This window comes from Piliocolobus tephrosceles, chromosome 16, assembly GCF_002776525.5.
Source record: "Piliocolobus tephrosceles isolate RC106 chromosome 16, ASM277652v3, whole genome shotgun sequence".
NCBI classification, from domain to species: domain Eukaryota; kingdom Metazoa; phylum Chordata; class Mammalia; order Primates; family Cercopithecidae; genus Piliocolobus; species Piliocolobus tephrosceles.
This window is the reverse complement of record NC_045449.1, coordinates 67,843,187-67,857,000: the sequence shown is the minus strand read 5'-3', so window position 1 is coordinate 67,857,000 and position 13,814 is coordinate 67,843,187. Positions and strand designations below refer to the sequence as shown.

Here is a 13,814-nt window from a genome sequence, read left to right as displayed (position 1 = left end):
GCCGGGTAGTGGGAGACTCTACTCTTTGGGGTGACGACACCTAAGAAGCATCTCTGTGTGGACACTAGAGGCTTCTGGAAAAGCCTCTATAGATTTAAAAACAAGAAAAATGCAACAACTCCTGAAAACAGCCAGCAAGCCTGTGGACGCTGGCTGGGGTGGAGGGGCCAGGCAGTGTGGTAGGCTGGGTACGGACTCCTGCATGGGAGTTATAAATCCTCACTTTAAGGCCCAGCATGGTGGCTCATGCCTGTAATCCCAGTGCTTTGGGAGGCTGAGTGGGGAGCAACGTCTGAAGTCAGAAGTTGAAGACCAGCCTGAGCAACACAGTCTCAGCCCAGGTGTGGTGGCTCACGCCTGTAATCCCAGCGCTTTTGGAGGCTGAGGTAGGTGGATCACTTGAGCTCCGGAGTTTGAAATCAGCCTGGGAAACATGATGAAACCCTGTCTCTACCAAAAACAAACAAACAAACAAACAAAAAACACAGAAAACCCAGGCATAGTGGTGTGCACCTGTAGTCCCAGCTACTTGGGAGGCTGAGGTGGGAGGATTGCTTGAGCCTAAGAGTTTGAGGCCGCAGTGAGCTGTGATCGCACCACTGCACTCTGGCCTGGGTAACAGGGTGAGACCCCATCTTATAAATAAATAAATAAACAAAAGAAATTCTCACTTCCTCATCCAAAGCAAAGAAGAACTGGCTAATGACATTAAAAGCTATTGATCTTACAAGAAGATGGAATTGGTTTGTGCTGGAGTCAGACTATCTTCTGATCTCACAGACCCAGGGCAGCAGCTGGCAGGGGATAGGGACACAGACTGGAGATGCCCAGTGTCAGCGCAGAAATGCCGCCTGCAAGGCTGCTGGGCACAGCACAAACTCACATTGGGGCAGGGTTTGGGGGGCCACTTGGGAGACCTTTCTGGAGACTCCATCACCATCCCGGGCATCTGATTCCTGATGCTTGGTAAGAAAAGGGACAACATTCATTTGGGGACAAGCTTTTCCATCAAGGTAGCCAGAGCTCGGTCAGGAGAACATGGCCAGACAGTCCCTGGCCCCTTGCAGAGTGAGCCACGTACCCCAGGCCCAGAGCCTAGGGACACTCACCAGCAGACGAGCCCAGCCACCACGGCTGTCCAGGTGATGCAGCAGGAGTGGCGCTGCTTGGTCTGTACCGCATCGTCCTGCCGGCAACAGCACGCGCAGACCAGGTAAGCCACGAGAAAGATGAGGTTCAGGCCCAGGCAGACCGTGGCCACCAGCCCCAGGAACAGCAGCGACTGGAAGAGAGCGGAGGCCTGTTGTCACTCTTCATCCCTGCAGTGCGGGGCTCTGGATGTGCCCTGCCCTCGAGCCCCGAGTGCCCCACCGCCTGGGCTGCAGATAGGACCAGAGCTGAGCTGTGTCTCTTATCCACCCTCCCAAGCTCCACCTATGGTTCAAGTTCCTACTCTGTAAACAGAGGGCCCGGCGCTAAGGCACTTGGGTGGGAGTGACGGAGGGCACGAGGCCAAGTGGTGGGCCTGGTGGTCAGTGACGGAAGGGTGTCAGAGCTGGTCCCCAGTTTCTGGTTCAGACCCTGGATGAAGAAAAGGACCAGGTCCTGCTGATGAAGAGTCTGAGTTACTCAGGAGACAAGGCAGGAATCCCCGGGGGCAGGGCGGGCTGTGGGTGGTGAGCTCTATGGCTTAGGGAGACAGGTAAGGAGCGGGATGCCGTCCAGGAACAGAGTACCCAGACGGGGCCTGGAAGGACAGGCCTGTGTATCTGTCACCTCTTCCATGCAAGGACCCCGCTGTCCCAGTCTGGGCATCATCCTTTACCCAGAATGTGAAGAGCTTGTTCTAGGTGTTGGGTCCATCCTGAGAATCGAGAAGCCAGCTCCATGCTTGGGGGATGCGTGAGGGGGCGGGACAGTCAAGATAGGCAACTTATGGAATCCCTTCCACTGCACCCCAACAGGGACAGCTGAACCTCCAGCGCCAGCAGCAGCAGCAGAGCCAGAATTCTGAGGGGGTCGGAGGGGCCTGAGGCCTGCCTAGCACCTCGGGGTCCTGCAATGGGAGCCACTGTCTGTCAGGAGGCCCGGTGCCACTCTCTGCTCACTCATCTCTTGATTTTGCCAGATGGGCACCAGATGGCACTGGGATTGGTGGTTGCCAGCCAGGGCTGGACCTGGCTCTAAATCAGGCTCCTGAGCTGACAGCCGTCCCTGCTTCCCATGCACCCCCGATAGGGGTTCCTGGTCCCGAATCCCTAGTGCCCCAGGGGGGCTGCCTGGGAAAGCCTGTTTCAGGGAGCCCTATGCAGGAGGTGGCAATCGGCAGAAAGTGGGGACTCCGGGACCCTGTGGTCTAAGGGGGAGATGAGACTAGTGCAGGGGCAGGCACACACAGAGACAGCCCTGACAAATCAGGGCTGGGCTCTGCAGTCCGAGGCTTTGGGGCCGTTTTCCAGGGGGACAGACACCTACTGAAGGCCATGCTGCTAGCCCTGTGAGATGCGGGCAGGCCTTCGGGCCTCTGGCACGGGCTGCTCTGCTGGTCACTCTTGGCTGACAGACTTCTCAGCTGAAGTGGGGGGTGGGGGGACAGCCCAGAAAAAGGCAGGAGACATGGCTCACTTGGGAGGGGAACAGATGGGTTTGACTTAAAATGTGGCTTTCTGCCAGGTGTGGTGGCTCACGCCTATAATCCCAGCACTTTGAGAGGCCAAGGTGAGAGGATTGCTTGAGCCCAGGAGTTCAGGACAGGTCTGGGCAATATAGGGAGACTCTGTCTCTACAAAAAAATAAAAAATAAAAAATTAGCTGGGCATGGTGGCATGTGCCTGTAATCTCAGCTACTCAGGAGGCTGAGGTGGGAAGATCGCTTGAGACTGGGAGGTTGAGGCTGCAGTGAACCATGATTGCGCCACTACACTCCAGCCTGGGTGACAGAGGGAGATCCTGTCTCAAAAAAAAAAAAAAAAAAAAAAAAAAAGGTGGCAGCTGGGAAGCCAGGGCCCAGCAGATCTGGGCACCTCCCTCTCCCAAAGACTTCACAGTGTGACGGGGGCTGGGGCTGGGGCTCTCCCTGCCTGGACCACTCATTAGCACAGCCTGTCCCTGGGACTGACCCCAGCAAGCCCAGGGGTAGAAAGAGATGGTGGAAAGTCAGTGCCCCTCTTCTGGTCCTCAGTCCATGCCCCTTCGCCAGAGGGCCCTACAGCCCAGGCCAAGGCAGAGGAGGCCAAGACAGCTGGGAGTTGAGAGCCTCTTTCCTCAAAGTGAAATTTACCACCCCGTGACCTGTGGCCCTGACATCTTCTGGGAGCTTGTGAGAGGTGCCGAATCACAAGCCCCACCCTGGAGCCAGTGAATCAGACCCGCCTCTAGAGATGATCCCAGGCAACATATATTCCATTAAAGTCTGGGCAGCACACAGAAGTTCTCAAACTTTTTCCAGTAGCTTAACGTTTTCTTTGAACTGACTTGCTTAGCAGAGCCCTGAAACACAGAGCTCCATCTGAGTAACGAGTGGATAGAAATGTCAGGTTTTATCCTGGCCGCCCCTTGGCAGCCCCTGAGGGCCCTCCGCTAAAGCCCAGGGATCCTCCTAACCATTTGTAAACCAGCGAGGCCTGGTGGCATGCACTTGTAATCCCAGCTACTGGGAGGCTGGGATGGGAGGATCACTTGAGCCCAGGAGTTTGAGTCTAGCCTGGGCTAGGCAACAACATACCCTTAAAAAAAATAACTCAACCCTCCCCCCAAAAACCCCAAACCAAGCCAAAAAACAATTTGCAAACCATTGTGCAACATGCATGCCATGACCCAGCAATTCTGCTTTACAGAAAGGAGGGCTATGTCCGTCTGAAGATACACAAATGTTCACAGCAGCTTCACACAGCAGTCACAGCCAACACCCAAAAGGACAAAAACGTCCAACAAGAGAAAAGATACAGAACATGTGTCACAGTCTCAGAATACTACACAGCCATGAAAAGGAAACTAGCCGCACATGACGATGTTTCTGGGATGAATATCCCAGAAGTCAGGTTGAGGGAGAAAGCCAGACACGGAACAGCAGAGACCGTATGGATTAATTTATATGAAGTTCAAAGTCAGAGATACTCATCAACTTTGAACTTCATAATTTATATGAAGTTCAAAGCCAGAGATATGTGAATCATTGAATCATCGCTACCTTTGGGAGGGTGCTGACTTCAAGGCAGCATGAAGGAGGCTTCTGGGAAATCAGGAATACGATTTGATTGGGATGGTGTTGCTCACACACACACACCATGCACGCAGGTGCTCGAGGGTATAAATTCATTGAGCTGCACACTTAAGATTACACTCTTTCCTGTAAGTTATTCCTTTTTTTTTCTTTGAGACAGTGTCTTACTCTGTCACCCAGGCTGGAGTGCAGTGGCGCAATCTTGGCTCACTGCAACCTCCCCCTCCCGGGTTTAAGTGATTCCCCTGCCTCAGCCTCCTGAGTAGCTGGGATTACAGGCATGTGCCACCATGGCCAGCTAATATTTTTGTATTTTTTTTTTTGAGATGGAGTCTTGCTCTGTCGCCAGGCTGGAGTGCAGTGGTGCAGTGTTGGCTCACTGTACCCTCCGCCTCCCAGGTTCAAGCGATTCTCCTGCCTCAGCCTCCCGAGTAGCCGGGATTACAGGCACGTGCCACCATGTCCAGCTAAATTTTTTGTATTTTTTTTTTTTTGTTTTTTTTGAGACGCAGTCTTGCTCTGTCACCAGGCTGGAGTGCAGTGGCATGATCTCAGCTGACTGTAACTTCCGCCTCCTAGGTTCAAGCGATTCTCCTGCCTCAGCCTCTTGAATAGCTGGGATTACAGATGTGTGCCACCATGCTCAGCTAAGTTTTTTGCACTTTTAGCACAAAAGGACCAGGCTGGTCTTGAACTCCCGACCTCAAGTGATCCATTTGCCTTGGCCTCCCAAAGTGCTGAGATTATGGGTGTGAACCACCAGGCCCAACCAAGTTATTCCTAATGACAAAAAAATGTAAGGGAGCCCCAGACGAACCTCCTGTGTGGCCTAGAGCCCAGCTACTGTCCAGCCTGCCCCCAGCTACCCTTTACTTCGAGTTTGCCTCCTGAACAGCCCCACTATCATTTTATCACTAGTGGGAAAAGTTCCTGAATCTACCAATGTCCCCACCCAGCGAGGAAGGCTCATTGGAGAAGGATCAGGCTGTGGGTGATGCAGCCGGCTCCCCCGTTTCACTCTCTCAAGTCTCCTCCAGCCTCTTGATCTCCCCCTTCAGCAGGCGCTGAGCCTCTGTGGTCTGGGGCCTCTCCAAGCTGGGCAGCTGGCCTCAATTAGGATACTGATAATGCTGTCCAGCTCCAGTGAAAGCGAGGCCTGGGAAACCCAAACTCGGAGGCCTTTTTTTTTTTTTTTTTAATTTCCCTTAAAAAAAAAAAAAATACAGACAGGCTCTCACTATGTTGGCCAGGTTTGTCTCCAACTCCTGGGCTCATGTGATCCTCCTTCCTTGGCCTCCCAAACTGCTGGGATTACAGGCGTGAGCCACCCTGCCCAGGCTTTGGAAGCCTTTTGTTAGGGAGTTACTTCCCAAACCCTCCTGGGAACCCTACCTAGGTGCTGGGAAAAAGCGGGTGGTGGGTGGGACAGGGTGAGAGGGTGTAGGGGGAAAAGGAGTGGGAAGGGAAGAGGAAAGAAGAGGGAAGGTGGGCAAGGGAGGAGGAAGGAGGAGGGAAAAGAGGAGCCGGGAGGCTCCCCACCCCTCCTCCAGCAGCACCATCTCCCAGGGCCAGCTTGGTGTCACCTGCTGCTCTCTAATGGGCAATTATTTTCTTGCTCCTAATTAACGCTGCACGTCCCCATGTGCATGGAGGTGGAGGGGAATGGGAGAGGGAGCCAAGAGTTCTGCTTCCAGGTCCCCCTGCTCAGATGGACAGAGCTTTGCCAAGACAATTTCCCACGCCACCCCACGCCTCCCACTGTGCCCTGCAGCCACCTCCTTCTCCCACAGCAACACCAGGCCCCCAGCTCCCACACTGGTGCTCAGACTGCTTCTCCCCTCATTAAAGAGACTTCAATTATTTCTGATATGTCACTGTGTCATGAAAAACCCAGAGCGGAGAGTGCCAAGCTGGGACCCAAGCTGGGGGCCGCAGTGACCATGGCAGCTGGACCCAAGGGGCTTCTGCACTGGGTGAGGGAGGGGGCAACAGCCCCGGTCCCTAGAAGACATGGAGAGAGGTGAGCCGGTCTCAGGGAGAGGCTGGGAGAGAGAAACTAGGAGCACCTAGAGGGAGAGGCTCCCCCCACAGGCCCACTGGGAAAGATTAAGCCCTCTCCCAGGCGCGGCATGACTGTCTGATGACCGTGACTCAATTTCACACTGGATGAACGGGGCTTCCTCATCCTAACCTCAGCTCTTCTCAGATCTCGGCTGGGATGGGCTTGCTGCCTGGTCCTTCTTCCTCAGACCTGCCCCCAGGTCAGAAGCAGGAAGTCCTGTATTTCCGGTCTAGTTCCCAACTCTGTACTTTGGCGAATCTATGAACCAGACCAACCAAAGAGAAAATGCATGGAAATACATGCCTATATACAAAAAATTAAACAACATCTCCTCTGCCTCCTAACACATGTCCTGAAAGAGCGGCTGGTCGGCTGATCCCGGGCAAGGGAAGCTGGAACAGGAAGCACACGTGTGGCCACCTGCCTGTTGACAGTAGCAATAACTAACATTTGCACAGCCTGTGGGAACTTACTAAGATGTTTCAAGTACTGAGCTCATCAGCGTCTGGTCTCCCCTGAGGGGCTGGCTGGCTGGTGATGCCCGGGCTCATGCCCAGGCAAGGACACTGAAGTGCCTCGTTCATTTGCTCAGAGGGACAGTGCTGGATTCAGTACCAGGTGCCCATTCCCTTGTCCCCAACACCACCCAATGGACACCTGGCCGGCTGCAGTATTCTCCTTCCCAAGCAGCGATTGTGGCAGTTTCTGGTGTGCTAGGCACTGGCCATAGGCTTCATAATCCATGAACTCATCAGTCCTTTTACCAACTCTTTGGAGTAGGAATCGTCTCCAAATCCAATCCCCCTCATCTGTCAAAGGTGAGAAGACTCGGGCTGCAGGTCTAGGCTGATTTCCTTCCAGACACACAGCCACATCTGGCAGCCCAGAACCGGGTGCCCGCCAGGGCCAGGGCACCCTCATCCACAGCCCTGCCTTGGTGCTAACCTCTCATGACTCTGCTGACCGGAGGAGCCTCCCCACAAGGCTGGTGACACAGGCCAAGTGGCCTTTGTGAGGACTTGGGCTCAAGTTCACTGCAGGAAAAGGGGTGAGGATCAACTATCAGAAGGACTGGGGGCTTCCACGGCTCCTAAAGACCCCAGAAAGTGAGTGAGAGCCCCTACCTCCTGAGGAAGGTTCTGGAACACTGAATTTGCTCAGGAAATCCCAGCTCACCAGGTGACCTGCTCTTCACCATCTCTGCACTTCCAAGAACCCTTCGCCTTTGAAATCCCATGCACCACCCACATCCCACGAGGCCAGCACCTGCCTGTTTCCAACCTTGCTTAGTCTCTGATGCACACGCACCAGCCCCCCACCACACACACACATTGTACCACCAGCCAGCACTGTGCATTTGAACATGTGGGGCATGAGCTGAAGCCCTTGCTGCAGGCGTTTTGTTCAGTCTCCCCCGATCAGGGTCTGTGGAAGAGATCTCCTTCCTCTCCATCCCCCCACAGGGTACCGTCCTGACACACTGCTGGGCCTCACAGCCACTCCATTGAACGATCTGTGTCACCAGCTCCTGTTATGTGGTATGAGCTGTCTGTACTAGGCATGATATGTGGAATATCTCATCTAATTCTTGCAGATGAAGGGAGCAAGGCTCAGAGAGGTTAAGACACCTACCAGTGGTCACACATGGAAAGAACTGGGAATCCACCCCAGCCAAGTGGAGGGCAGAGCCCCCACCTCAAACTGCGTGGTGTCTGCCACAGCTCTGAGCCCAGAGCCCAGCTGCGGAGAATCCCCAGGAATTCCTCCTGAAGACCCGCTGCCTTGGTTACCATGGTCACCCCACGCCTGGCATGGCACTTGCCCCAGTCAAGCTTGCTGAGAACTGGGATGACTGACGGTTCACCTGACTCTGTTAGTGACTGGTGCTCAGGAGGAAAGAAGACATCCAGGAGAGACCTGTGGTCACAACAGGGGAACTTACCAAAATAGGAGCCGCCTTAAATAACACCCAGAGCCAGACTTCCGGCCCTGGCCCACCACGCTCATCTCCTACTCAGCGATCTGGGTGGTGGGGAGGGGTGAGCGGGACCAGGAGCCAGTGGGCAGGGCCGGTGTCAGCTGCCCAGGAGCAGTGGCCGATGGGAAGGGACACCCTCTGGAACCATTTGATGCCCAGCACAAAGTGAGCCGGGGCTGGAATCCTGGGAGGAGGGGCAGAGGCTGGAAGTAGGTTCCTCTGGCTCAACTGCCACCTGTCCATGGGACTGAGGGGGCTGTGGGCAGGCCCAGGCTCCACCAGCCACAGCTGCTGGGCAGATAAGTACTGTCTGTGGGGCCAGCAGGTTGAGGGAGTCCCCTTACCATCCTTACCCCCACCTAGGGGTCTTCCTGACGCAATGAGAAGTTTAGATTTCCTCCAGTGGAGAGGAGAAAACTGTGGCTGGAGACCCTGGGTGTGGGATCTGGGGCACAGGGTTTGGGATGGGGACACACACACACACCCACACACACACACACACACACACACACAGCTGTCTCTGAAATCATATCCGCCTCTTTTCATGCATTCTCTGGGATAGGAAGATTCCCTGGAGCTATCCCTAGGCAGTCACATTCTCAGTGAACACGGACTCCCACAGGCTGGGGTCTGGGGGAGGGAGGGCGGGTGTGCCCACTGATTGCCATCTTGCTCGCGAGTGCCCACTGAACCCCAGGAAGGGGTCCTGATGCTCCCCTCCCTCTGGTAGGGCAGGCACCATCTGCCTGGGCCTGATGGCAGCCGGGTCGCCAGGGGTTATTATTAGACTCCCTGTCGCTGGCACTTGGGCACCTCACACTGGATCAGGATTCCCTCCAAGAGGCCCTGCTTTGCCCCGACCTGTCCCGTATCTGGAGAACTTGACACAGGGAGAGGCCGCTGGGGGTCAAAGTCCTGAGATGGGCGCCTGGCTCTGAACAAATGGACCCCATCCTGGGCCACTGGCCCCAGAATCTTTGACCTAACACACGGAACTGACACAGGTGGGCTACTGGGGCCAGAGCAGGCATGACCAGACCTGAGACGGGCTGGGAGATTCTGCAGCTTTGTTTGTCTGGGTAGGGAGGTCTGGGGGAGCCCTGGCCCTGTCTGTGGGGTGCAGAATCCCGCCAAGGGCCAGCAGAGCAGGGAAAGGGCGGGGAAGCCGGGAGTGGCTGCCTTAGGCCAGAAATTCAGGGCTTAGAAGGTGTCGTGGGGGTGGGGAGAGGGGTATGGGGGAACAGGAATGGGCCAGTCTAGGACCAGGGGACCCAGAGAGGCTGTCAATGCAAGGGGGTCCTCAGGACAACAGTGTGAGATGGGCTGACGGGGGCCACCTTCCTTCCCTGGAACAAGCACAAGCAGCTGTGGGTTCTCTGCGCTAGAGGGGAAGTGACCCACACCGCTTCCCCCAGCCCTGCAGCCTTCCAGCTGGGACTCCCACCCTGCAGGCCGGGACTGGGGAGGAGGGGTGCTGCGGAGACCGACTCGGGAGACTACTCAGTTTCTGCCAAACTTTCCCAGGCCACTTAGCCTCGGAAAGAGATTCTCCCTTCTTGGAATCTCCAGAAGGTCGAAAACGTCGGGGCACCCCCTCAGCATCCCCGCACCTCGAGCGCCAGGATTACCCCAACACGAATGCCCCTATCCCTACCCCGCGCCAACCTGCCCGCTCGGCGTTCAGCCCCTGCCCCTGCAGGCGGTTTCGCGCCCCTTCTTCCCTTCCCCACGCCCGCTTCACTCTGATCTCTTCAGTCTTCTGGGCCCCCAGGTTCCCAGACAGGAGGGGACGCGGGCCACGGGCCTGGGAGGGTGGGGGAGAAGGGGAGAGGGGAGACGGGAAAGGGCTGCGCGGGGAGAGAAGGGGTCTGAGAGGCACGTGGGAAAGTGCAGGCTCTCGAGGGGAGAGGGGGTAGTGCGGGGACTTGGGGCGCGCGTGGCTGGGGTCTGGGGCGGCGCGAACTCACCTCCTGGTAACTCTCGTCGCCAGGGTTGAAGGTGCTGTTCACGGGCTGCAGGCGCAGGCCGAGGTGCGGAACGCTGTGCAGCCACACGACCCACCAGGGAGCGATGTAGTCCACGCGCGCCGCCTGCATGGCTCGGCCCGAGTGCGACCCACACGCTGAGCGGCAGCTGCGCTCAACTCCCGGCCCGGGCCCCGCGCCCGCCCCGCCCCCCGGCCCCGCCTCTCCCTGGGCCCGCGCCCCGCCCCCCCGCCGCGATTGCAGTCCCAGTTCTGGGCGGGGATCTGTCCTGGCCGGATAGGAGGAGGGACGTGAAAAAAGCTCCCAGAAGTCTCTAAATCGGTTTCAGTCTCGAGGTCCCCGAGCTGCTGCTTATTTATGATCAGATCAAGGGTATAAGGTGTCAGTGGGGGCAGCCAGCATAGGCCAGAGAGGGGCAACTGCCCGTCCCAAAGGTTTGTCACAGGGTAAGTAACCGACAGACTGGGAACGGAAGGAGGCAATCTTCAGCCACTCGGTCACTCATTCTAAATTCACTCTCAATCATTTTTTGGGCATCTATTGTGCAAGCCCTGTGGACTTAAAAAGAGAAATACGCGGTCCCTGCCCTTGGGAGCTCCCGGCACATCTGCCCCAACGACTCACTGAAGCTGCTTGCCGGGCGCCTGAGTGAGGACAAGGGGTCCTAAGGACTGAGAAAAATTGCTTGATTCTTCCTGGCAAATAGGACAGGGTGAGCTTCCTGGAAGAGGGGGCCTTTGAGCTGTGTAGTGGGGAAGGTAGGAGAGTGATGAGAGCATTTGGGGAGACCGAAGCGCATGCAACGACACATTTATTGAGCACCTACTAAGTGCCAGGCACTGTTACACTGGTGATGTAACAACAGCCGACAAAAACCCTCACCCCGAGTGCAGGCACTGCAGAGGGTAATGACGGCACCCGAGAAGATGCCGAACGCAGGCCAGGAAGGGCTCTGGGGAAAAGCAAAGGCAGGGGAGGTTGCCCATTGGGGAGCCTTGCGTCCCTGGGCCTTCAGCACTCTGCACACACACAGAGGCCCCCACCCATCCTGTAACCACAAACTGCTTGGCGTGACTGGCCAGCGGAGGGAGGAGCCCAGGCTGAAGGACAAGTAGGGGTCAGGGGTAGGTGGGGTGGAGTGATGGGGTCGAGGCAGATTGGGTGTAGAGACCGCACTGCGCAGCCCGCCTGAGAGGTGCATAGCGACCATGGCAGAGATGTAGGTGAGAAAGGAGCCCCGGGAGGATGGGGGTGGGGCTCCCAGGGTTCTGGCTGAAGGAACCAGGTGGATGCGGGCAGGCTGAAAAGGCTGGTAAACACACGTGGCTGCTGGGGGGTGGGGCTCCAGTCACCCCGTACTCAAGGGCCCTGTGTCCATTAGAGGGAGTCCTGGCCTCGGGCCCTCTCCTCATGGCCGTGATCCCACAGTTCTGGGGCCCTGCAGGAGCCCAAAGCTGAGGGGCACGTGAAGTTGGAAACAGCCGTTCTTCTCTCATCGGGGCGTCTTTCAACAAATCTTCTTGAGCATGTTCTGTTCTAGAAGCTAGAGTAATGGATGAAACACACGTTCCCGCCTGCATGGCGTCTACAGCCTGGTAGGCAAGGTGAGGTGGGCTTGCATCCTGCAAACAGCGATTACAGCCCTTGTGAAATGCCAGAGTCCCTGCTGTAGGGAGGAGATGGAAGGTGGGCATCGGGGTTGTTTCCCAAAGGACAGTGACATGAGCTGAAGGACGATCGGGAGTCAAAGAGGGACGTGCTGGGGGAGGCCTCTGTGTAGAGGGAACAGGACCCTGTGAGATCAGGGACTAGGACCGGTGGAAGGGGAAGCAAGAAAGTTCCAGAACAGGAGAGGGGAGCCAGAGAACTGCAGAAGCCAGGCGATCAGCTTGGAGCCTGCGGCAGGGGAGGGAACTTCTTTGGGTGAAAACCTCATTTTAAAAGGTCTTGGTCTCTTGACTCAGTCCCTGCAGTTGCTGGGAAAGTGGACTCTTCTGGCAGGGCTCTGGTAATGGCCTTTATAGCCCCTGCCCTCAGAGGCCCCCCAAGTGGGAAGGGCCTGCCTCCTAGGCAGTGGGTGGTCACGGAGGACTGACTTTGAACCCAGTGCAGGGGAGCCCCAGGAGGCTGGAGGCCTGCACATGGCACTGGAAGAAACAAACTGTGAAGGCTCTCCCTCAGGGCTATTCCCACAGCCACCGGAATGCAGCCTGGAATATCCAAACCTGCTCAGCCCAACTGTCCCCAGCCAGACAGCGACCATTCTAGCTGCTTCCCCGGAGGCCTGTTGACCCAGAGAGGTGTCAAAAAGCTGAGGCAGAACAGGGACAGACCTCCCAGAGACTCAGCAGGGAGTTGGAGAAGTCAGCAAACCAGCAGCTGTAGTCCATCGCCATCCCCCCTCATTCACCTGCTATGCAGCACTTAGGGGCTTGCTGAAGCCCCAGCAAGGCAGTGGCCCACCTGAGAGCTCGGAAACACACCTATGTCCCAGACCACTGCAATCACAACCTCCAGTCAGCCCTGGCCACCCTAGTGAACTGGCTAAGGGCCCCAGATGACTCTGAGTCACAAGCCAGGGCTGGGAGGCACTGTATGAAAGGCGGCCTTCTCTACACAAGGCTGGACACACCCCTTCATGGCCTGTCTCCTAGGAGCTGGGATGAATCTCTGGACGATGTGCTGGGAACAAAGAAAACCCACGTGGTAAAAGCTCACTCTTCCTTGGGAATCTGAAATGTTTACAGAACGGGGAAGGCTGAAAGTTGCCCACAGTGCCACACCTGGGCCTGAGGGCCGACGTACCCACCCTCTCCCTCTCCCGGAGGAAAGACCCCCAACCAGACTCAAAACCACCTCACCCCCTCACAATCCTTACAGATCCTCAAAGACTGGCACTTACACCTCACAACCTGAGTGCGTTTAAATGCCTGACACAATACCAAGTGCACCGTACACCACTTTAAAAGGTAGACTCAGTTCCAGTGGGGCTGTCCGCTGTGGCACAGCACCACCTGGTGGCCACCCCGACCTGCGCACCCCCCTCCACCGTGTCCCCCCACATCCCAGTACCCTTACAGCAAGCCAATAAAAGAGGTGTTAATATGGCTGTTTTCCAACTGAGGAAACGGGCAAAAGTGTAGTCATTTCTTCCAGTCAGTCAAGTTAGCGAGTGGCAGATGTGCTACACCTTGTTGCACCCATTTTGGGACCTGTTTGAACGGCATGCCCCACTGTCGCTCCCACATCTGCATGTTTAACCCCACGTTGTTTCCATCACGGCCTCCCCACATCTCCTGATTTTCCAACTTGGGCTGAAAACAGATGGCCTCATTTGCCCACTGAGATGATGTTCAAGATTAGGGGTGCGCTGGGCACGGAGGCTCATGCCTGTAATCCCAGCACTCTGGGAGGCTGAGGCGGGCAGTGAAACACCGTCTCTACTAAAAACACAAAAATCAGCCGGGCGTGGTGATGCGTGCCTATAATCCCAGCTACTCGGGAGGCTGAGGCAGGAGAATCGCTTGAACCCAGGAGGCAGAGGTGGTAGTGAGCTGAGATCGCGCC

The 13,814-nt window shown here is 56.4% G+C and overlaps 1 protein-coding gene and 1 long non-coding RNA gene across 2 annotated transcripts in view; one reads left to right on the top strand and one right to left on the bottom strand.

Moving 5' to 3' along the window:
• Positions 1–10,416, bottom strand: part of TTYH2 (tweety family member 2) — a 50,893-nt gene extending 40,477 nt beyond the window's left edge. The window contains exons 1-2 of the mRNA XM_023211913.2: positions 10,230–10,416; positions 1,110–1,282 (exon numbers count right to left, since the gene is read on the bottom strand). Of these exons, the coding sequence (XP_023067681.2) occupies positions 1,110–1,282; positions 10,230–10,358 (302 nt within the window). The 5' untranslated portion in view covers positions 10,359–10,416. The remainder of the gene's footprint in view (positions 1–1,109; positions 1,283–10,229) is intronic.
• Positions 10,417–10,590: 174 nt separating this feature from the next.
• LOC111542460 lies at positions 10,591–13,221 on the top strand. Its single transcript, XR_002731570.3, has 2 exons — positions 10,591–11,371; positions 12,212–13,221. It is a non-coding gene; the product is annotated as an uncharacterized LOC111542460 (long non-coding RNA).
• The last annotated feature ends 593 nt before the right edge of the window (positions 13,222–13,814 follow it).